General features: G+C 47.6%; 1 protein-coding gene across 3 annotated transcripts in view; it reads right to left on the bottom strand.

Annotated features, from left to right (window-relative positions):
* Window positions 1-25,318, bottom strand: part of LOC126234437 (maternal embryonic leucine zipper kinase-like) — a 444,148-nt gene that overhangs the window by 185,883 nt on the left and 232,947 nt on the right. For all 3 annotated transcript variants that reach the window (XM_049943147.1, XM_049943142.1, XM_049943136.1), the window contains exon 11: window positions 22,953-23,172. In XM_049943147.1, coding sequence (XP_049799104.1) covers window positions 22,953-23,172 — 220 coding nt within the window. The remainder of the gene's footprint in view (window positions 1-22,952; window positions 23,173-25,318) is intronic.

The raw sequence follows: 25,318 nt of genomic DNA, 5'->3' as shown, positions 1-25,318 counted from the left end.
ACAATGTGTCGAAGTTGTGGAGCAGAATTTAAAGGATATTTTACGGATTACAAGTCCTCAGTTAGTCTTCTAGTCGCTGCGTCTGCATCGCCAGGTCCCGGGTTCGATTCACGGCAGGGTGGGAGATTTTCTTCGCTTTGGGACTGGGTGTTCGTGTTTTCCTAATCATTTCAACGCATCTTCACCACTCAGGCCGGCCAGTGTCTGAAATCCTATGGGACTTAACTGCTAAGGTTATCAGTCCCTAAGCTTACACACTACTTAACCTAAATTATGCTAAGGGCAAACACACACACCCATGCCCGAGAGAGGACTCGAACCTCCGCCGGGACCAGCCGCACAGTCCATGACTGCAGCGCCTAATACCGCTCGGCTAATCCCACGCGGCAATCAGACTACAATACAGATGTTACGCATCGCGAGGAGCCCAACTTACGAACTTCTAAGAGACTCTGTTCCAAATCGAGACCTGGTATGTTATACTTGCTCAAAAATAAACCTCCCATAAAGGCCATGACGCTTAAATTAGAGAAATTTGAGTTCCTACAGAAAGTTACTGATAATATTTTTCCCTGGGTGTCATGCACACATGAAATACCTAGGAATGGGGTCAATACGTAGGAATACCCTCCACCACATACCGTTGTAATACTTGGAACGTAAAGGTAGAGACACAGAAACAGAACAGTGAAATCAGAAAAGAATATAAGATTAATGTTCAAGCTGTTAAGAAGATAAATAAGATATTCCAACAGACTGGAACTGCATGCCAATTGGCATCTTTGTCTTTTGTACGTAAACCTCACTAACTGAAGCATCTCAGAATTGCTCACTGCTAGAGTATGGTCCGCCAAGTTATGCAGGGAAATTTCTGAGGGGCGCGGCTGCCTGGAAGAGAGCTACTGAGAATTGTTACTTTGAATTGGGCAACGATGTATGTTCGGATGGCGTAGTTGCTGACAGCATAGTGCTCGAAAAGCTACGTCCAGGTTCTAGAAACGTTGCGGCACAGATCTTTATACGTTATGAGTTTCGTTACACATTATACATCTGTTTCCGAAAGAAGAAAAAGTTATCGTCTGGTGATTAGCTGGTTGCCATCGAGACGAAATGTGGTACCTGTAGCGCGAAGCTGATAACTATGAACGGTTTTGTACTGCATTTACGCGAAGGGGTAGTCCAGTGGCAGAGAAACCGTGGACCCTCTAAAGCTAAACCGTACCTCCTCGCTGGTACACTCTTCCCAACCATTATACGTGGCGGGACAGGCAGTTAGTCTCTAGGGCAGGGAGATACAACTACCTATATAGTGGAAGAAAAAGTCGATCCGACAGTACAAGATTAACGAGCAAACAGGGCAATCAGCTGATATCGGAGAACATAAAATTTTTCAAAAACAGAAGGCTCTGCAACGTAAGCCAAGTGCGGTAAATGTTGAGTTATTTAATAGGAACGACAGTTGCCAGCAAATAATTTAGAACAACTAATTCGTCCTCGCCAGACAGATGTAAGGGCATGTACAGAGCAAATTTTGCGGACGCTAGTGAGAGAGCATTCTGCTGCTACGCCTGAAGGAAGGCACTTTATCATCTGCTGGGGGACTGTTGACAGATCTGATGACAGGCATACACTGATCAGCCAGAACGTCATGACCACCGACCTACTACTGACACAAGCCCGTCCAGGCGACTGCGGCGTCATCTGGCTAGGAATAACTGCCGGTCAGACACACGCACATTGCACGTAGTGCCAGTGAGTGCGCTGCCTGTGTGTAGAAGGCGCGCCATCTATCTGAGTTTGACCCATGGCACATTGTGATGGCCCGGACTCGCGGCACGAGCATTTCGGAAACTGCAGGCGCTGTGGTGAGTTGTCTTCAACACGTGGCGAAACCAAGGTGAAACCACGTCCAGACATCGTGGGGTTGGGCGGCCGCCCTTCATTACAGATGTCGAACGTCGTAGGTTATGCAGACTGTGGCGGAACTAACATCAGACTGGATACTGATTACGAGTGTGTGTGAACATACAGTGTACCGATCACTCCTGAGGATGGACCTCTGCACCCCACGACCCACCCATGCGCCAATGTTAACACCACGACAACACTACGGCTGAAATAAATGGGCACGCGACCATTGGCACTGGACGTTGGCGCAGCGGCAGGACGTTGTATGGTTTGGTCTGATGAATCCCGACACCATCTTCATCATGCCGATGGGAGGGCGCGAATCCGTCTTCTTCCAGGGGAACAGCTCCTTGATTCCTGTACAGCGGAACGGAGACAAGCCGGCGGCGGCTCCATTATGCTCTGGGGAACATTCACGTGGACATCCAAAGGTTCCGGTGGAGCTCGTGCAAAGCACCATGACGCCCAAGGAGTATCGTATACTGCTTGCAGACCACGTACACCCCTCTGACGATCACGTTTCCCGACGGAAGTGGCCTTTTGCAACAAGATAATGCGCCATATGGCAAGCCAGGAGTGTGATGGAGTGATTAAAGGAACTGGAATCTGACTGAACGTGGCGTCAGGGCTCATCGCCCCTCCCTGGAATTAGAAGACACGTGTTTTCAGATGTGACAACTCCTCCCAGCGAACTACGAAGGCCTCATTGCTTCAATGGCACGACGCGTCGCCGCTGTTAACCGTGCCAAAGGTGGACATACCGGGTATTAGGTAGGTGGTGATAACATTGGCTGATCAGCGTAAACTATGACAGCCACGTGTCACAGTTCATCACAGCAACTGGACGCAAACACAAACGCAATTAATATACAGGGTGAATCAAAATGAATAACCCGATTTTTCAAAAAATCGTAACTATTATATTATTTGTGATAGGACAAGGAATTCCGCCTTATGCAAGGCACCTTTTCAGTTTCGTTTTACCCAGACATGTTTCAGCAGTTTTTGTGTGATCTTCAGTGGTTTATTTTATTTTCTTTCTTGCATGAAGCTATTGACAACGCACTTTCTACGAGTTTTCAATGCTTGAAACTTCGTAGAAAGTGCGTTGTCGAACCACCGAAAGTCACAGAAATCAGCGTATTCACCCACCCAAAACACATGAGAAAGCAATACAACATCAAAGCCATGACAAGTTGTTGTTTGTGTAGCAGACTACCTACCAACATAAGTACCCAGTAGCTTCATTTACGTGAGAAAAAAAAAAATAAACGCACTGAAGATAGCACAAAAAGCGCTGAAACTGGTCTGGGTAAAACGAAACTGAAAAGATGTATTGCATAACGCGTAATTTCTCGTCTTATTCTCATAGCAAGCACGAACGTAAGAAGAAATGCAACACCACAAAATGGTTATTTGAGATATGTCCGTGAACAACTTACTGTTGGGAAGAGCAAACTCTCGAGTTTTACATGGTTCCCGCTAGGAAGCAGCAGCGTGCGCCCACTTCATTTCTAGTAAAAATGGTGTCGGGATAGCACAAAGCGTTTTGTGTTCTACGTTTTGCGCAGTGCGGGTCAGTAATAACCCTGCACCGTGACTTTCGTACTAGGTATGGTGTGGATCCTCCTACAGCACAGACCATTACACGATGGCATGAACAATTCCGAGGGGGTTAGGGGTTGTTGGGAGAAGGAGACCAGACAGCGAGGTCATCGGTCTCATCGGATTATGGAAGGATGGGGAAGGAAGTCGGCCGTGCCCTTTCAAAGGAACCATCCCAGCATTTGCCTGGAGCGATTTAGGGAAATCACGGAAAACCTAAATCAGGATGGCCGGACGCGGGATTGAACCGTCGTCCTCCCGAATGCGAGTCCAGTGTCTAACCACTGCACCACCTCGCTCGGTGAACAATTCCGAGAAACAGGTTGCTTCTGCAAAGGCAAATAGCCGGGCCCTCCCCGTGTGTCTGACACAGCCGTCGAACGCATCCGCCAATGCGTTCCCCGTGTAGCTCGACGGCCCAACATGCCCCTCCCCCGTGCGTCTGGCGCGTGTTGCGTCGACGTTTACACATGAAACCATACAAAATTCAGCTACTGCAAGCTCTTCGTTAAAGTGACGAACAACAACATGTGGAGTTCTGTAATTTCGCTCTTGGCAAGATGGAGGATGACAGTTTTCTTCCATGCTTAGTGTTTAGTGACGAGGCAACATTCCACTTAAAAGGAAAGGTGAACCGTTATAATGTGATAATATGGGGTACGTAACAACGAAATGAAGTTTTACAATATGAGAGGGACTCCCCAAAATTAACGTGTTTTGTGCAGTATCATGGGATAAGGCGTATAGTCCATTTTTCTTTCCCAAGAACACTTTGCACATATCTCGATATGCTTGAGAACTTACTCTTCCCACAACTGCAGACTGATTCGAACGACTTCATTTACCAAATGGATGGGACACACCCCCCACAATGGCATCTGAAAGTGAGGGAATTTTTAAATCAAAGGATTACTGAACAATGGATCTGTCGCATTGGACCAAATGATTCAGACTTACATTAATGGCCTCCAAGGTCACTGGACCTGACTCTACATGGTTATTTCTCGTGGAGGGGTTTATAAAAGACTCCGTTTATATGCCTCCGTACCAACAACATGAACTGAGACATCGCATAACAGCAGCGGTGGAAGCTGTAACTCAAGACATGCTCGCTGCAGTGTGGGAACAATTTGAATATCGCATTGACACATGTTCTGCATCTCAAGGGGGGCATATAGAACACCTATGAAAAGCTTTGAGAAATCTTTGTGTGTTTCCCGTTCATCGAGAAACAAAATTCATTGTACGAGGCGTGTTTTTTTAAGTAAGTACCGTTTCGAAATTAAAAAAAGCCATGCTAAGATATCTCAATAATTTTATTTTTACGTGAAATCCTGCACCTTAATCTACTTTTCTACATAATTTCCGTCAATATTGAGGCATTTGTCATAACGTTGTACCAGTTTTTGAATACCCTCCTCATAGAAGTCTGCCGCCTGACTTGTTAACCACTGCATCACCACTGTTTTTACTTCGTCATCGTCTTGAAGACGCTCACCGCCCAGGTGTTTCTTCAAGTGAAGGAACAGATGGTAGTCACTGGGCGCAAGATCGGGGCTGTACGGAGGATGATCTAGCGTTTCCCATCGAAAAGATGTGATTAGATCTTTGGTCTGATTCGCCACATGCGGACGGGCATTGTCTTGCAGCAAAACGATCCCCTTGCTCAACTTCCATGGACTGTTGCTTTGATTCTGGCGGGACGTAGGCCACCCATGCTTCATCGCCCGTAACAATTTGGCTTAAGAAATCATCACCGTCGTTGTGGTACCACTCAAGGAAAGTTAATGAACTGTCTAAACGTTTGGTTTTGTGCACATCCGTCAACTTTTTCGGTACCTAACGTGAGCACAATTTTCGGTAATTCAAATGCTCGGTCACAATGCCATACAAAACACTACAGGGAACATTAGGAAGCCGCGCGGTCTAGGGCGCTGCAGTCATGGACTTTGCGGCTGGTCCCGGCGGAGGCTAGAGTCCTCCCTCGGGCATGGGTGTGTTTGCTCGTCCTTAGGATAATTTAGATTAAGTAGTGTGTAAGCTAAGGGACATAAGATTTCACAAACATTTCAACATTAGGAAAGTCATCCCGCAAGGAGGAAACCTAACAGCGTCTGTTTTCTCTCACCTTATTGTCCACTTCCTGCACCAAACTTTCATTAACGATCGAAGGCCGCCCACTCCGTTGTTGATCATGCACATTTGTGCGGCCATCTTTAAATGCTCTCACCCACTTTCTTACTATTCCAACACTCATAATGTTTTCTCCGTAAACTGCACAGGTCTCACGATGAATATCGATGGCTTTTCGGCCCTTAGCACTAAGAAATCTTATAACAGCCCGTACTCCACAGTCGGCGGGACTCACGATTATCGGAGGCATCTTAAATACTCAGTACACAACGTAAACAAGGAAGAATCAGACTGTAAAGGCGTCATTGCGTGGATTAAGGTACAGGCTTTCATGTAAAAATAAAATTATTGAGATATCTTGGCACGTCTTATTTTTTTTTTAATTTCAAAACGGTACTCACTTAAAAAACACGCCTCGTATACGTTCACTAGTTACAGAAATACAGACGTGCCACATCTGATGATTCTTTTTGATACACCCTGTACATTGGCTTCTCACAAGTTGACTAACATAATAAATCCTTCGCTGTGTAAATCACCTTCCATTTACAGATTTTTCTCTTGTAAAATGAGTATATGTATTCAGAAATCCCTCTGGTTCGCCTGAGTGGTAAACTGAAATTTTCTGACAGGTAAAACCGAAAAGGTTCACTTGCCACTATGTGTGCTCGCAGTCTACTGCTGCTCAATGGAAATACTCTTATATTTTTCTATAGTATATTCCCTTATGTTTATGTATTATTTTAATATATTCCATCTTTAGAATGTTTCGTTTTCTTCGGGAGTGTAATTTTTAATTCTTATTACTTGCTTTTAATAAAAAAATTTATTTTAAAATTACTCATGCACGTCACCTGTGTGTGTTTCCGCCACTGAAGCCCATGAGGTGCCTAATCCAATGCTTAACTGTTTACATGCTTGATGTCTTGAGTTGTGTTGGTCAGTTTCACTAGACTGTGATTAAATGAAGCTTTGGGCTGATCCTACATGGGGATCCACCGTAAACAGAAATATTAAAAAAGGTAGGAAGATTTTTCTGTTTAGAAAAGTGACAAAAAGCAGATTACAGAGTACCTGACGACTCAACACAAAAGTTTTGTCTCAAATACAGATGGTGTTGAGGATCAGTGGACAAAGTTCAAAACCATCGTACAATATGCGTTAGATGAGTGTGCCAAGCAAGATCGTAAGAGATGGAAAAGAGCCACCTTGGTACAACAACAGAGTTAGAAAACTGCTGCGGAAGCAAAGGGAACTTCACAGCAAACATAAACATAGCCAAAGCCTTGCAGACAAACAAAAATTACACGAAGCGAAATGCAGTGTGAGGAGGGCTATGCGAGAGGCGTTCAATGAATTCGAAAGTAAAGTTCTATGTACTGACTTGGCAGAAAATCCTAAGAAATTTTGGTCTTATGTCAAAGCGGTTGGTGGATCAAAACAAAATGTCCAGACACTCTGTGACCAAAATGGTACTGAAACAGAGGATGACAGACTAAAGGCCGAAATACTAAATGTCTTTTTCCAAAGCTGTTTCACAGAGGAAGACTGCACTGTAGTTCCTTCTCTAGATTGTCGTACATATGACAAAATGGTAGATATCGAAATAGACGACAGAGGGATAGAGAAACAATTAAAATCGCTCAAAAGAGGAAAGGCCGCTGGACCTGATGGGATACCAGTTCGATTTTACACAGAGTACGCGAAGAAACTTGGCCCCCTTCTTGCAGCGGTGTACCGTAGGTCTCTAGAAGAGCGTAAGGGTTCCAAAGGATTGGAAAAGGGCACAGGTCATCCCCGTCTTCAAGAAGGGACGTCGAACAGATGTGCACAACTATAGACCTATATCTCTAACGTCGATCGATTGTAGAATTTTGGAACACGTATTATGTTCGAGTATAATGACTTTTCTGGAGATTAGAAATCTACTCTGTAGGAATCAGCATGGGTTTCGAAAAAGACGGTCGTGTGAAACCCAGCTCGCGCTATTCGTCCACAAGACAGAGGGCCATAGACACCGGTTCCCAGGTAGATGCCGTGTTTCTTGACTTCCGCAAGGCGTTCGATACAGTTCCCCACAGTCGTTTAGTGAACAAAGTAAGAGCGTATGGACTATCACACCAATTGAGTGATTGGATTGAAGAGTTCCTAGATAACAGAACGCAGCATGTCATTCTTAATGGAGAGAAGTCTTCCGAAGTAAGAGCGATTTCAGGTGTGCCACTGGGGAGTGTCATAGGAGCGTTGCTATTCACAATATACATAAATGACCTTGTGGATGACATCGGAAGTTCACTGAGGCTTTTTGCAGATGATGCTGTGGTGTATCGAGATGATGTTACAATGGAAAATTTTTACTGAAATGCAGGAGGATCAGCAGCGAATTGACGCATGGTGCAGGGAATGTCAATTGAATCTCAATGTAATGTGCTGTGAATACATGCAAATATAGATCCCTTATCATTTAGCTACAAAATAGCAGGTCAGCAACTGGAAGCAGTTAATTCCATAAATTGTCTGGGAGTACGCATTAGGAGCTTTTTTTGTTTTAGGGCGCAAAACTTCTATGGTCATTAGCGCCCAGCCCGTGACTTAGGAAACAGTAAAAAAAACCGAAATTGAAAACCAGCAGCAATGGGAACAAAGTCATAAAATTGGAGAAACTAAAAGATGAAGGAATGCTTAAAAATCCACTACAGAAAGGGGTTGGTTGTCCCCAAAAAAGCTTTAAATGACTGACGTCATTTCACTGTCACTAATAAACCGGAGAACGCGGTCGGCTGAGCGCGTGTCATCTGCTAAAATCGACGAGAGATCAGGCGATAGCTGTAGACGGGAGGGTAACGGATTAAAATAGGGGCATTCAATTAAAAGGTGTCTTACCGTCCACAGCTGAGAGCAGTGGGGACAGAGTGGGGGAGGATCGCCGCTTAAAAGATGTCTATGGCTAAAAAGACAGTGCCCTATCCGGAGTCTAGCTAAAATTACCTCCTCCCGACGACGCGTTCGGGAGGAAGAGGTCCAAGCGCAAGAAAGGGCTTTCACTTCCCGCAATTTATTATGGGGAAGCGTTGACCAATGCGCATGCCATAAATGAGCAACTTTGCGACATAAACCGCTCCGTAGATCGGAGAAACAATTAAAATCGCTCAAAAGAGGAAAGGCCTCTGGACCTGATGGGATACCAGTTCAATTTTACACAGAGTACGCGAAGGAACTTGCCCCCCTTCTTGCAGCGGTGTACCGTGGGTCTCTAGAAGAGCGTAGCGTTCCAAAGGATTGGAAAAGGGCACAGGTCATCCCCGTTTTCAAGAAGGGACGTCGAACAGATGTGCAGAACTATAGACCTATATCTCTAACGTCTATCAGTTGTAGAATTTTGGAACACGTATTATGTTCGAGTATAATGACTTTTCTGGAGACTAGAAATCTACTCTGTAGGAATCAGCATGGGTTTCGAAAAAGACGATCACGTGAAACCCAGCTCGCGCTATTCGTCCACGAGACTCAGAGGGCCATAGACACGGGTTCACAGGTAGATGCCGTGTTTCTTGACTTCCGCAAGGCGTTCGATACAGTTCCCCACAGTCGTTTAATGAACAAAGTAAGAGCATATGGACTATCAGACCAATTGTGTGATTGGATTGAGGAGTTCCTAGATAACAGGACGCAGCATGTTATTCTCAATGGAGAGAAGTCTTCCGAAGTAAGAGTGATTTCAGGTGTGCCGCAGGGGAGTGTCATAGGCCCGTTGCTGTTCACAATATACATAAATGACCTGGTGGATGACATCGGAAGTTCACTGAGGCTTTTTGCAGATGATGCTGTGGTGTATCGAGAGGTTGTAACAATGGAAAATTGTACTGAAATGCAGGAGGATCTGCAGCGAATTGACGCATGGTGCAGGGAATGGCAACTGAATCTCAATGTAGACAAGTGTAATGTGCTGCGAATACACAGAAAGATAGATCCTTTATCATTTAGCTACAAAATAGCAGGTCAGCAACTGGAAGCAGTTAATACCATAAATTATCTGGGAGTACGCATTAGGAGTGATTTAAAATGGAATGATCATATAATGTTGATCGTCGGTAAAGCAGATGCCAGACTGAGATTCATTGGAAGAATCCTAAGGAAATGCAATCCGAAAACAAAGGAAGTAGGTTACAGTACGCTTGTTCGCCCACTGCTTGAATACTGCTCAGCAGTGTGGGATACGTACCAGATAGGGTTGATACAAGACATAGAGAAGATCCAACGGAGAGCAGCGCGCTTCGTTACAGGATCATTTAGTAATCGCGAAAGCGTTACGGAGATGATAGATAAACTCCAGTGGAAGACTCTGCAGGAGAGACGCTCAGTAGCTCGGTACGGGCTTTTGTCAAAGTTTCGAGAACATACCTTCACCGAAGAGTCAAGCAGTATATTGCTCCCTCCTACGTATATCTCGCGAAGAGACCATGAGGATAAAATCAGAGAGATTAGAGCCCACACAGAGGCATACCGACAATCCTTCTTTCCACGAACAATACGAGACTGGAATAGAAGGGAGAACCGAGAGGTACTGAAGGTACCCTCCGCCACACACCGTCTGGTGGCTTGCGGAGTATGGATGTAGATGTAGATGTAGAAGGGAAGCGACTGAATAGCTGGCCGAGGAAGAGAGACTGCAGCCTTGGCCGCTATATCGGCCGCCTCATTCCCACAGATACCAGCGTGTCCCGGGAGCCAGAGGAACGCCACCGAGACGCCCCCCAGGTGGAGCAAGCGCAGACAGTCCTGAATCCGGTGGACCAGAGGGTGCACAGGGTAAAGAGCTTGGAGACTGAGGAGAGAGCTGAGAGAATCGGAGCAGATAACGTACTGTATCCGCCGATGGCGGCGGATGTAGTGGACAGCCTGGAGAACAGCGTAAAGCTCCGCAGTATACACCGAACACTGGTCGGGAAGCCGAAAGTGATTTGGGGTGTCGCCAACAATATAGGCACTCCCTACACCTAACGATGTTTTCGAGCCGTCGGTGTAAATAAATGTGGCGTCCGTCATTTGTGCACATAGAGCAGCAAATGCCCGACAATAAACAAGTGAGGGGTACCATCCTTGGGAAATCGACAAAGGTCACGGAGCAGGCAGATCCGGGGACGGAGCCAAGGCGGTGCTGTACCCCAAGTTGTCAAGAAGGTTTTAGGAAAGCGGAAGGAAAGAGAATGGAGCAGTTGACGGAAGCGGACTCCCGGGGGTAGTAGGGAGGAGGAGCGGCCTGCATACCCTACATCAAAGGAGGCGTCGAAAAAAAGGTCATGGGCTGGATTAGCAGGCAATGGAAGACATATGGCTAGCATAACGACTTAGAAGGACTGCTCGCCGATTGGGCAGCGGAGGTTCAGCAGTCTCAGCATAAAGGCTTTCCACATGGCTAGTGTAAAAAGCTCCAGACACTAAACGTAATCCACGGTGGTGGATAGAGTCGAGACGACGAAGAATAGACGGCCGAGCAGAGGAGGAGACTATGCTTCCATAATCCAATTTCGAGCGCACTAAGGCGTGATAGAGGCGGAGAAGGACCACTCGGTCCGCTCCCCAGGAGGTACCATTCAGGACACGGAGGGTGTTAAGCGATCGCAGACAGCGAGCCGAAAGATAGGAAACGTGGGAGGACCAGCACAGTTTTCTGTCAAACATAAGACCCAAGAATTTAGCGACGTCTGAAAACGGAAGGTTGACAGGTCCTAGATGTAAGGAGGGCGGAAGAAACTCCTTACGTCGCCAAAAATTAACACAAACGGCCTTACTGGGAGAAAAACGGAAGCCGGTTTCGATGCTCCAAGAGTGGAGGCGATCGAGACATCTTTGAAGACGTCGTTCAAGAAGGCTGGTCCGTTGAGAGCTGTAGTAGATCGCAAAATCGTCCACAAAGAGGGAGCCCGAGACATCAGGAAGGAGACAATCCATAATTGGATTTATGGCGATGGCAAACAGTACAACACTCAGCACGGAGCCCTGGGGTACCCCGTTTTCTTGGGAGAAAGTGCGGGAGAGAGTAGTGTTCACCCGCACCCTAAATGTGCGCTCTGCCATAAATTCGCGAAGAAAAAGGGGCAGCCGGCCTCGAAAGCCCCAAGAGAACAGTGTGCGGAGGATGCCTGTCCTCCAACAGGTATCGTATGCTCTCTCCAGATCAAAAAATATTGCTACCGTTTGGCGTTGCCGGAGAAAATTGTTCATGATGTAAGTGGAGAGAGCAACAAGATGGTCAACTGCAGAACGATGCTTTCGGAATCCGCTTTGGGCAGGTGTTAAGAGACTGCGGGATTCCAGCCACCAGGCTAAACGGTAATTCACCATACGCTCCAAAACCTTACAGACACTACTCGTGAGAGAAATGGGGCGATAGCTAGAGGGGAGATGTTTGTCCTTTCCAGGTTTGGGAACAGGCACGACGATAGCTTCCCGCCATCGTCTGGGAAAAGTACTGTCGGTCCAAATTCGATTATAAAGGCGAAGGAGGTAACGCAGACTATGGGTTGATAAATGCAGCAACATTTGGACGTGGATACCATCCGGTCCTGGGGCGGAGGAGCGAGAAGAAGAGAGTGCATGTTGGAGTTCCCGCATGGAGAAAACAGTATTGTAGCTTTCGCGATTTTGAGAGGAGAAAGCAAGATGTTGCACTTCCGCTGCACGTTTCTTAGGGAGAAACGCTGGCGGGTAATTTGAAGAGCTCGAAATCTCCGCAAAGTGTTGACCCAATGAGTTAGAAATTGCGACGGGGTCCACTAATGTGTCATGCGCGACAGTGAGCCCAGAGACCGGGGAGAAACTAGGCGCGCCTGAGAACCGTCGAAGCCGACTCCAAACTTCCGAGGAGGGAGTGAAGGTGTTAAATGAGCTAATAAAGAATTTCCAGCTTGCCTTCTTGCTATCGCGGATGACACGACGTCATCGCGCACGGAGCTGCTTATAGCGGATACAGTTGGCCAAATCAGGATGGTGGCGGAAAACGCGGAGAGCACGTCGCCGCTCACGTAGTGCATCACGGCATGCCTCGTTCCACCAAGGAACTGGGGGGCGCCGGGGCAATTCGGAGGTGCGTGGTATTGAATGTTCCGCAGCTGTAAGAATAACGTCGGTAATATGTGTGACCTCATCGTCGACGCTGGGAAAGTGACGGTCATGGAATGTCGCTAGAGACGAAAAAAGTGTCCAATCGGCGTGGGCAAACTTCCCGCGTCGCGGGCGCATGTAGGGCAGTTGAGGCTGCAGTCTAAGGACACATGGAAAGTGTCACTCGAGTGTGTATCATCAAGGGCGAACCATTCGAAGCGCCGAGCTAGCGGAACAGTACCGACCGCAAGGTCCAAATGAGATAAACTTGTCGTGGAGGCAGACAAAAATGTAGGGACCCCAGTGTTGAGTCAAACTAGATCTGCATGGTGGAAGACGTCTAGCAATAGTGAGCCACGTGGACAAGGATGTGGAGATCCCCAAAGCGGGTGGTGGGCATTGAAGTCCCCAACCAGCAAATATGGGGGTGGAAGCTGACCAAGAAGATGAAGGAGATCAGCTCGTGCCATTGGTGTGGACGATGGAATGTATACAGTACAAAGAGAGAACGTGTATCCGGAAAGGGAAAGACGGACGGCGACAGCTTGGAAGGAGGTGTTTAAATGGATTGGGTGATAATGGAGAGTTTCATGGAGAAGAATCATGAGTCCTCCATGTGCTGGAGTGCGTTCAACAGAGGGGAGATCATATCGGACGGACTGAAAATGAGGGAGAACAAAGTGGTCATGGGGACGCAGCTTTGTTTCCTGAAGACAGAAGATGACCGGCGAGTAGGATTGTAAGAGGATCGACAATTCATCCCGATTGGCTCAAATACCGCGGATATTCCAGTGGAGAATGGACATAGGGTGAACAGAAAATGGAGGAATGTGACCAAGGTCGCTGCCATTCAACGACTGCTCTGAGCTTGCGACCGACAGCATGGAATGGCATTCAGCCGAAGGCAGAAGATCCTGATCCATAGGTTGGTCAGGAGCAGCTCCTGTCACCAGCGACCGGCCGGTTGATCGGCCGCCAGCAGTGCGCCTCGGCGACACAGAAGACGGCCGAGGGCGATTTCCGCCAGGTGGCGCTGTAGATGGGACACGCCTTGGCGGAGAAGGAGAGGAACTGGGTTTCTTTGTAGCCTTCTTGGAAGTATGATGTTTAGAGGAAGGAGGAACCGATGGTTGGGAAGTTGTCGTACGTAAAAACTCTTCACGAGTATGCTCTTTTTTCGAAGTCTTGGTGTCTGACTTTTGGGCTCGAGATTTAGCAGAACTCGACGAAAGGTGAGCCAGAGAGTGGGCAGGCGAAAGTGGTGAGGTTGAACGTGCGATCTTTGCGCTGGCCGATCTGACGACCGTGGCACTAAAGGTGAGGTCGCATGTCTGCGTGGCCGCCTCCTTTGTTGGCCGATGAGAAGCAAGGACAGCGCTGTATTTTCCTTTCTGAGGCACGGTGGGCTGTCGACTGGCGAATAATTTTCGAGCAGCAAAGGTCGACACCTTTTCCTTTACCCTAATTTCCTGGATGAGCTTTTCGTCCTTAAAAACGGGACAATCTCGAGAGGAAGCAGCGTGGTCACCCATACAGTTGATGCAGCGAGGGGATGGAGGTGGACAAGCACCCTCATGGGCATCCTTGCCACACGTAACACATTTGGCCGGATTGGAACAGGACTGGCTGGTGTGATTGAACCGCTGACACCGATAGCAATGCGTAGGGTTTGGGACATAAGGGCGAACGGAAATTATCTCATAGCCTGCTTTGATTTTCGATGGGAGTTGAACTTTGTCAAATGTCAAGAAGACAGTGCGGGTTGGAATGATGTTCGTGTCAACCCTTTTCATAACCCTATGAACAGCCGTTACACCCTGGTCAGACAGGTAGTGCTGAATTTCTTCGTCAGACAGTCCATCGAGGGAGCGTGTAAAAACGACTCCACGCGAGGAATTTAAGGTACGGTGCGGTTCCACCCGGACAGGGAAAGTGTGTAGTAGTGAGGTACGCAGCAATTTTTGGGCCTGGAGGGCACTGACTGTTTCTAACAACAGGGTGCCATTCCGTAATCTGGAACAAGACTTTACTGGACCTGCAATTGCGTCGACACCTTTCTGAATAATGAAAGGGTTGACCGTGGAGAAGTCGTGACCTTCGTCAGACCGAGAAACAACAAGGAACTGTGGCAACGATGGAAGAACTGACTGTGGTTGAGACTCAGTGAACTTACGTTTGTGAGCAGACATAGTGGAAGGTGAGGATACCATTGCGGAAGAATCCCCCATGATTACCGGCGTCTCCGATGGCGCGCTCCTCCCTTGTGGGGGCCCTCTCTGAGGGCACTCCCGCCTTAGGTGATTGTTCACACCTCAGGTCACACCTCCCGACAAACGGACGGAGGGACCAATCGGCACTTTCGGAAGGTATCAGCTCGGGTAATCACCCCTACCTGGGCCTGGCCGTTACCAGGGGGTACGTACGTGTCCTACCTGTCTACCCGGGGCGGGGAATTACGCGTTACCCCGTCACCGGCTACGCATGGAAGTGCGTGGGTTGGCCTTCAGACACGCACAGGGAGGAAGAAAGAGAAAGGGAAAGGAAAGAAGAGGGGTCTCAAACGCCGCAGCGGATAAAAGGGCAAAGAGAAGAGGGAAGGAAAAGAGAAGGACAGAGGAAGGACGAAGACTTGCAAGTGTAGAAAGCAAGAAATTTGGAACAGTTTCGAGCGTCCGTCTCCGGACGTAGGCACAAACCATACTCCCAGAGGGGGAGAAAGGGAAGGAAAGAGCCAGAGGTGAGGGGGGGGGCGAAGATGGGGGACGGGGAAGGATGCGGAAAGGGAAGGTATGCAGCCCGGAAGGGAAGGAGGGCCACATCAACTCGGGGTCCCGTGCTCGCTACGCACGTATCCACAAAAGAGTTGTGGATCCCCTGGGGGGACGCATTAGGAGTGATTTAAAATGGAATGATCATATAAAGTTGATCGTCGGTAAAGCAGATGCCAGACAGATTCATTGGAAGAATCCTAAGGAAATGCAATCCGAAAACAAAGGAAGTAGGTTACAGTACGCTTGTTCGCCCACTGGTTGAATACTGCTCAGCAGTGTGCGATCCGTACCAGATAGGGTTGATACAAGACATAGAGAAGATCCAACGGAGAGCAGCGCGCTTCGTTACAGGATCGTTTAGTAATCGCCAAAGCGTTACGGAGATGATAGATAAACTCCAGTGGAAGACTCTGCAGCAGAGACGCTGAGTAGCTCGGTACGGGCTTTTGTTGAAGTTTCGAGAACATACCTTCACCCAAGAGTCAAGCAGTAAATTCTCCCTCCTACGTATATCTCGCGAAGAGACCATGAGGATAAAATCAGAGAGATTAGAGCCCACAGAGAAGCATACCGACAATCCTTCTTTTCACCAACAATACGAGACTGGAATAGAAGGGAGAACCGATAGAGGTACTCAAGGTACCCTCCGCCACACACCGTCTGGTGGCTTGCGGAGTATGGATGTAGATGTAGATGCAGGATGTGGGCAAAACAGGTGCCGCTATGGACAGGAGTGGTGCAGGGCAAGCATTTTTTGTTACAAGTTTCTACCCTCAACGTGGATAGTTAGCTTTCTTGTTTGAGGAGTTGTAACTCGAGACGCACCGAGAAATGCTTCATCATTCCACTAAGAAAGATAGACATAAGCAGTACCAAATGTCACCAATGTGACGCATTAGTCTACAGTCTGGAACCGAGCGACCTCTACGGTCGCAGGTTCGAATCCTGCCTCGGGCATGGATGTGTGTTATGTCCTTAGGTTAGTTAGGTTTAATTAGTTCTAAGTTCTAAGGGACTGATGACCTCAGAAGTTAAGTCGCATAGTGCTCAGAGCCGTTTGAACCATTTTTTGCGCATTAGTAAAATAATAAAAAAACTGCAAAAACTATATATCATTTCTCTTTCGTCATTTAAAAAATGATAGAGTTTTTAAAAAAATCTTTTCCGTTCCGAAGTCTAGTCAGGTGGTAATGTTGTTGATGGGGAGGAATTTAAGCAGTTAGTATCTGACTGCACTCAGGGCTATCGGTGGCAGAAAGGTTGTTGAGGAGAAACATCTTCACATTTCCAGCACTTCCGACACCTACAGGAACGGCCGCTGCTTTGTCGCAGCAGTTACGGTACGTCGCCTCTGGACATCTGGCAGCGTCCTCTTGTTGGACCGGCCCGGAAGCAGACCGTATCCTGTAGTAGCCACACAGTCCGGCTGTATCGATTACAGGTCCGGCGAGGCCAGCGACTTGAAGACGCGTCACAAAAACGTGGGAACGGCTGCACAAATGGGCTAATTTTCCGGTATGTCTATAAATAGAGCGCTAATGGCCGGGCCTCCTGGAAGCCCGGAGGAGGCGAGGCGAGCACAGTGGCGGGGGCGTTCCCAGGGCGGCGGGGCGGACAAAGCCGCCGTGGCGCCTCACGGCAGGTAGCGGGACGCCGCCGCCGCCGCCTCCGCCTTTGTGTCGCGCCTCCCCCACACTCCACTTCGCGCGGTGTGGCCAGCTGCGCCGCATCCAAAATTAAATTGGTCAAAATAAACACAATGGTGCGCTCGCCTCGGCCGAGAAAGGAGGATGCGGAGGAGGAGGAGAAAACGGAAGCAGCTCCCGGCTAAGCTGCTGCCCCGCCACAAAGGCAGCGGACGAAAGCCCCGAAGCTCATTATCCGTCCACAGGATAGCCACTGGCGTCCTAACGGAGCGGAGCTCAGATGCCGGCGTGTTAGCTGGACAGGGACAAAGCTGCGCCGGCTACAGGTAGCCCGGCTGCGCATTGTCTCAGACGCCTTTACAGCGGCGCGGTCTGAATACTGTTCGTGCGCCGGATGTCCACGGCAGTGGGTTGCTATTCTACGGACACTCGTCGAAACCTTCCACCTGTTGTCTACTAACACCTACATTCGGCGTTTTTGCTTCTTTCTGTAGTATTCATTCGGCAGCCATTCATTCTCGCTAGCCGACGCTTCTTCCGTTCAGCTTGCGTCATCGTCCACGTGTAAGACAATTCCTAGCAGAAACTTGTCGTTACCGCGCTCCCCTCCATCTGCATCCACACCCTGCAAGCCACCAATTAATACTCCAAAGCAATACTCCATTATAGGGCGGACAAGCGTGGTGTAAGCAGTCCCTTTACTAGACCTGTTGCACATTCTAAGTGTTCTGCCAATGAGTCGCAGTCTTTGGTTTTGCTCTACCCATAACACTATGTGATTGTTCAAATTTAGGTTATTTGTAATTGCAATCCCTAAGTATTTACTTGAATATACAGCCTTCAGGTTTCTGTGATTCATGTGAATAGCTTCACACTTTTCTTTATCTGCAAATCGTTTCGGTCATCTGATGACTTTACAAGAGGGAAAATGATGGCATCATCTGCAAACAATTCAAGAGGGCTACTCAAATTGTCTATGTCGTTAATATAGATCAGGAACATTAGAGGACCTTCCTTGGGGAACGCCGGATATTTCTTCTGTTTTACTCGATGACTTTCCGTCTATTACTACGAACTGTGACCTTTCTGATAGGAAAACACGAATCCAGTCGCACAACTGAGGCGATTTTCCATAGGCACACAGTTTGCTTACAAGACGCTTGTGAGCAACGGTGTCCAAAGCCTTCTGAAAATCTAAAAATATGGAGTCAATTTGACATCCCCTGTCGATAGCATTCATTACTTCATGAGTATAAAGAGCTAGTTATGTTCCGCAAGAACGATTTTTCCTGAAACCGTGCTGACTGTCAGTAAATCGTTTTCTTCGAGGTATTGTTCAAATATAGAATACGTTGTAAAACCCCACTGCATATCGACATTAGTGATATGGGCCTGTAATTCAGCGGATTACTCCTATTTGCCTTTTTGGGTATTAGTGTGACTTGAGCAACTTTTCAGTCCTTAGGTACGGAACTTTCTGTGAGTGAGCGGTTGTATATAACTGCTAAATATGGAGCTATGACATCTGCATAATCTGAAAGAACCTGACTGGTATACCATCTGGACCGGAGGCCTTGCCTTTATTAAGCGATTTAAGCTGCTTTGCTACACCGAGGATATCTACTTCCATGTTTCTCATCTTCGCAGTTGTTCTTGAGTGCAATTTGGGAATATTTACTTCGTCTTCTTTGGTGAAGGAATTTCTGCTTTGGTGGCACTGTCATCAGTGACTTCACTGCTGTTACCGCGCAGTGAAGGTACTGATTGCGTCTAGCCACTGGTGTGTTTTATGTATGACCAGCATCTCTTTGGGTTTCTGCCAGATTCCGAGACACAGTTTCATTATGGAAATTATTAAAAGTATCTCGCATTGAAGCACGCGCTATATTTCGACCTTCTTCAAAACTTTGCCAATCTTGGGGATTTTGCGTTCTTTTAAATGGCATGCTTTTTTCGTTGCTTCTGCAACAACGATCTGACCCATTTTGTGTACCATGGTGAATCAGTACCATCACTTATTAATTTATGTGTTATATATCTATCAATTGCCGTCGACACTATATCTTTGAAATCATTCCACATCGTTTCTACGCTTACGTGATCAGATCGGAAGGAGTGGAGACTGTCTCTTAAAAAGGCGTTAAGAGCATTTTTATCAGCTTTTTTTAAAAATAGATGTACTTTGCGTTTCTTTTTTATGGTTGTAGGTGTTATGGTATACAGCCTAGCAGCAATTGCCTTGTGGTCGCTAATCCCTGTATTCGTCATGATACTCCCTATTTGTCCAGGATTATTTGTTAATAAGAGGTCAAGTATGCTATCGCAACCATGCACGCTTCGAGTGGGCTCATGAACTAATTGTTCAAAATAATTTTCTGAGAAAGCACTCAGTACAATTTCGGAAGACGTTTTATACCTGCCGCTGGCTTTAAACGTATAATTTTTCCAGCATATCGAGGTTAGATTGAAGTTACCACCGACTATAATTGTATGAGCGGGATACCTATTTGAAATGACACTCAAGTTTTCTTTGAGCTGTTCAGCAACTATATCTGGTGAGTCGGGAGGGGGGTCGGTAAAACGATCCAATTAATAGTTTAGTCCGATTATCGAGTATAACCTCTACCCATACTATTTCGCAGGAACTATCTACTTCAATTTCACTACTAGGTAAAGTACTTCTGACAACAATAAATACTCCACCACCAACTGTATTTAATTTATCCTTTCTGAACACTGGTAGATCGTTTGAAAAAATTTCGGCTGAACTACAACTATTTGAGCTTCAGTGCTTTCTATTGGGGCTTGGAGCTCTGGTTCTTTCCCAGCACAGCTGCGACAATTTACAATTACAATACCAATCGTTTCTACAACTACCTTACTCTGTTTTACCTGCCCACCTTTAGACGGACGCCCCCTTCTGTCGTACCCTGAGATCCTCTAACCTAAAAAACCGCCCAGTCCCTTCCACACAGCATCCGCTACCCGTGTAGCCGCCTCCTGTGTGTAGTGGACTCCTGACCTATGAAGCGGAACCCGGAAACCCACCACCCGACGGCACAAGTCAAGGAATCTGCAGCCTACAAGGTCACAGAACCGCCTGAGCCTCTGATTCAGACCCTCCACTCGGCTCTGGACCAAAGGACCACAGTCGGTTATATCGACGATGCTGCAGATGGTGAGCTCCGCCTTAATCTCGGAAGCAAGACTGGCAGTCTTTACCATTTCCGCTAGCTGCCCGAAACCAGAGAGAATCTCCTCCGATCCAAAGCGACACACGTCATTGGTACCGACATGAGCCACCACCTACAGCTGGCTGCACCCTGTACTCTTCATGGGATGCGGAAGCACCCTTTCCACATCCGGAATCACTTCCCCCGGTATGCACACGGAGTGCAGACTGGCTTCCCTTCCTTCCTTGCCAGCCATGTTCCTAAAGCGCCCCATTACGCGCCTAACGTTGGAGATCCCAACTACCAGCAAACTCACCCTCTGTTAATACCCAGACCTTGCGGGTCGAGAAGCTTCCTCTGCAACAGGGCAGACGACTGCATCCGGCTCAGAGACTTCGTCAGCCACAGATAACGCCCGGGACCTGTTCGTCAAACGAACCAGGGAGGCCCTACGATCGACCCCACGGAAAGTCTTTCGCTGTCTGCCAGACTTTGGAATGATCTCCCACTCGACCACGGGTGAGGGGTGAACCTCAGTGCAGGCAGTACCCGGGGCGGCCACAGGAGTGGATCGGTCGGGGGACACGTGGGACGTGCTCGACGTCTCTCGCATCCCCGCGTCCGACCCCCAACGGTGAAGCCCCTTGGCAGCAGCCTGAAGCTGTGTGACAAAAGCCAAGACTGCCTGAAGCTGTGAGCGAAGGGTCACTAACTGAGCTCGCATCTGTGCACAGCAATTACAGTGCCTATCCATTTCTGAACTCGCTCCTGTTTGACACTCCTGAAGATACGGTGTACCCGCCTAATTAACAGCAGGAACTCGCGGTGCTCCGTCAGTGACGGGCTAACTGGCGGATGTAGATGTAGACGGGACTATTCAACTAGATGTAAGTTACATGAATGGCATTTTTGACACCTTTCCATCACAGGAGATGACAGGTGAGTACTTGTAATAATTTTTATTATCCTTTCGCAAACAATTTAGCGCATAAAAAGGCGTAACTAAGTACAGTTGTTTCCGCGCTAAGTGAGAACAAGTAAGAAAATTTCTTCCTTTAAGTGTGCTTTTTATCTGGCTGCAATCAGAGAATACTGCCACTTGCGTCCCGTGCAGCTGCTAACGAAACGATCTGCCAAATTATTGTGCGTAGTTTTTCCTGCTCTGTAACTGTAGTTTGTAACCGAGCCAGATTCTGTATCTTCTGTATCACTGCTAGGTATCTTCGAATTTTACTCCGTGTTGAATGCGAACACAATTGTGAAGGAGAAGGCAACACTATTTCTCCCGAAAATTCGAGGGGGACAATGAAAGGACTTTTAAAAACTTGGCACTTGCTGGATAAAATTGTAAATGTCACTTTAATCTGGCATATCGCTTTAGACAACTGCTAATTGAATGGTGGTTATACTATTTTTTGCAAAGATCAAGCTTTTCCAGCAAGTGGTTGTATCACAGTCGTTGACAAACGAAATTCTCCATTAGCAACTAACCTAAGGGTGATATCTGGCTTTGTGGTTCCTGGCGCTCGGCACGGGACAGGTTCGTCCAATGTTTTGCTCACCTTAGAATGTTTCCCGAAAGCTGAGTTCATGAAGAGAGGAAGTTTAGGCCTTTTCCCTATATTCTGCGTTTATGGCAATTACTTTGTCAACGGGAAACACTTTCTGAGGAGACCGAGGCTTTTTTATTATTTATTTATTTATTTATTTATTGTTCCGTGAGAGCAAATTAAGGAGATATCTCCATGGTCATGGAACGGATCAATACATGAAAGTATAACACGATAGTAGAAAAAGATAAAATGAAATATAAAAAACATATTCAGGCGACAAGTCGTAAGTTTAAATAGAGAAAATCAACAATGTAACACTGGAATTTGCTTAATTTTTCAGCTCTTCCAGGAGTTCCTCGACAGAATAGGAGTGAGCCATGAGGAAACTCTTCAGTTTAGAATTAAAAGCGTTTGGGCTACTGCTAAGAGTTTTGAGTTCTTGTGGTAGCTTATTGACAATGGGTGCAGCAGAATACTGCACTCCTTTCTGCACAAGAGTCAAGGAAGTGCATTCCACATGCAGATTTGATTTCTGCCTAGTGTTAACTGAGTGAAAGCTGCTAACTCTTGGGAATCGGCTAATATTGCTAACAACAAACGGCATTAAAGAAAATACATACTGTGAGGGCAATGTCAGGATTCCCAGACTATTGAATAGGGGTCGACAAGAGGTTCTCGAACTTACACCACACATAGCTCGAACAGCCCGTTTTTGAGCCAAAAATACCCTTTTTGAATCAGAAGAATTACCCCAAAAAATAATACCATACGACATAAGCGTATGAAAATATACGAAGTAGACTACTTTTCGTGGTGCAGTGGCTAGCACACTGGACTCGCATTCGGGAGGACGTCGGTTCAGTCCCGCGTCCGTCCATCGTGATTTAGTCTTTCCGTGGTTTCCCTAAATCGGTCCAGGCAAATGCCGGGATGGTTCCTTCGAAAGGGCACCGCCGACTTGCTCCCACGTCCTTTCCTAATCCGACGAGACCGAAGACATTGCTGTCTGGCCTCCTACCCCACGAATAAGCCAACCCACGGCCAGTGGAGGCTGCGTACCTTGGCGGCCAGGAGGCAGGGCCTGTCCCTGTCGCGGTCCCGGGCCCTGCGCGGTGTCAGCACGTGCCTGACGCGCTGCAGGCTGCGCTCCAGCCCGCCCAGCACCTTGCGCGCGCACCGCGGCGTCGTGGCGCAGGGCGTCGACGCGTTGCTGCTGCCGCTGCCGCCGCCGCTGCCCGCCGCCGCCTCCTCGCCGGCCTCGCCGCCGCCGCCTCCGGGGCTGCAACAACACGTGACAGGTCACATCGTAACGTTCCGCACCTGTGGAACAATGCCCCTTGCTAACAAGGGAAATTCTCCATCGCACCCCCCTCACATTGTTTGGTAAGATGACCCAGTGGATAGTCCGTCAAAGGCTGAACACGGATCAAGCATGGAAACAGGAAACAGATGTATTCAACTGTAAATAAATACCGGGTGATCAAAAAGTCAGTATAAATTTGAAAACTGAATAAATCACGGAGTAATGTAGATAGAGAGGTACAAATTGACAGCGCTTCATCTGATCAGAATAGCAATAATTAGCATAACAAAGTAAGACAAAGCAAAGATGATGTTCTTTACAGGAAATGCTCAATATGTCCACCATCATTCCTCAACAATAACTGTAGTCGAGGAATAATGTTGTGAACAGCACTGTAAAGCATGTCTGGAGTTATGGTGAGGCATTGGCGTCGGATGTTGTCTTTCGGCATCCCTAGAGATGTCGGTCGATCACGATACACTTGCGACTTCAGGTAACCCTAAAGCCAATAATCGCACGGACTGAGGTCTGGGGACCTGGGAGGCCAAGCATGACGAAAGTGGCGGCTGAGCACACGATCGTCACCAAACGACGCGCGCAAGAGATCTTTCACGCGTCTAGCAATATGGGGTGGAGCGCCATCCTGCATAAACATCGTACGTTCCAGCAGGTGTTTATCAGCCAGGCTGGGGATGATGCGATTCTGTAACATATCAGCGTACCTCTCAGCCGTTACGGTAGCAGTTACAAAACCAGAATCACGCATTTCCTCGAAGAAAAAAGGCCCGATAACGGTAGATGTTGTAAATCCAACCCATACCGTGACTTTCTCGTCATGCTATGGAGTTTCCACAACAGTTCTAGGATTTTCGGTAGCCAAAATTCTGCAGTTGTGGGCGTTGACAAATCCTCGGAGCGTGAAATGAGCTTCGTCGGTCCACAACCAATCGTCATCTACCGCCATCTTTTGAAACGCCCACACCGCAAATGCCCTCCGCTTCACTAAATCACCAGGTAAAAGTTCATGATGCCGATGGATTTTGTACCGATGGCATCGGAGGGTACGCCTAACTGCCAACCAAACAGTAATGTACGGAATGCCGGTGCGACGTGCGACTGCACGAGCGCTGACTTCCCCGTGCATAGACGAACCCGCTACAGTCTCCATTTCTTCCTGAACTGTCTCAGCAGCATTACGCCTTGTGTTTGGTTGGTCACTACGGGGTCTGTCGTCTAAACAACCAGTGGCTTCGAACGTCGAAATCATTCTCGCCACAGCTGCATTTGTCAACGGACCTTTACCCGTCCTAATCCCCGTCCTATGGGGATAGCATAGTAATGCTGAACTAGCACATTCCCCATTCTGATAATAGAGCTTCACTAAAAGCGCCTTTTCAGGTAACGTCAACATGCTGCGACTGCTGGCGCATCTGATTCTCTCTCTCATTACAGCTCCTTTTATACGCGATTGTCATGCGCAGTCACTGACGTTTGGCTGTCCAGCGCCATCTGTCGGACATTTTGTGAACTTTTTTTGTTCTAATAAAACCCCATGTCATTCCAAGCATGTGCGTCAATTTTTCCCTCTCTATCAACATTATTCCGTGGTTTATTAAGTTTTCAAATTTATACTGACTTTTTGATCACTCGGTAAATAAAAGCAGCGATCGCTCCAGGCTTGACAAGTGCGACCTCGAGCGAAGTTGTACAGCCACGGCGTCGTGGTTTGCCGAAATGGTAGCTCAGTGTTTTCGGTGAGAAGGCTGGCTCCCTTCTGTATTTAAAAAAAAATAAACGTAGTAAAGGAATCAACGATCTACTTGAACGGATGTCATGTGACGTCCGCCCAGACCAAACGCAACGAACAATACCGGGAAAAAAGTGGTCACGTTGTTGGACTGCAAAGCGAACGAGCGCCGTTCAAAAGTCCCACGTGCCATTTCTTTCTTTCTTCTTCGCGGATGGATCACTTAGGACCACGCGTAATCAACATTTGTTGGCCTTCCTTTTCGCCCAGTATTCCTTCATACGCAACGAGCGGGCTAGCTTTCGTTGCGTAGACCACGCATGTCGGATAGTTTTTCTGTCTTCTTCCTCAAAACCCCGTGTGTTTGAGATTTTT

Source organism: Schistocerca nitens, chromosome 1 (assembly GCF_023898315.1).
Source record: "Schistocerca nitens isolate TAMUIC-IGC-003100 chromosome 1, iqSchNite1.1, whole genome shotgun sequence".
NCBI lineage: Eukaryota > Metazoa > Arthropoda > Insecta > Orthoptera > Acrididae > Schistocerca > Schistocerca nitens.
The sequence above is the reverse complement of the archived record's forward strand: the minus strand, read 5'-3'. Positions and strand labels throughout refer to the sequence as shown.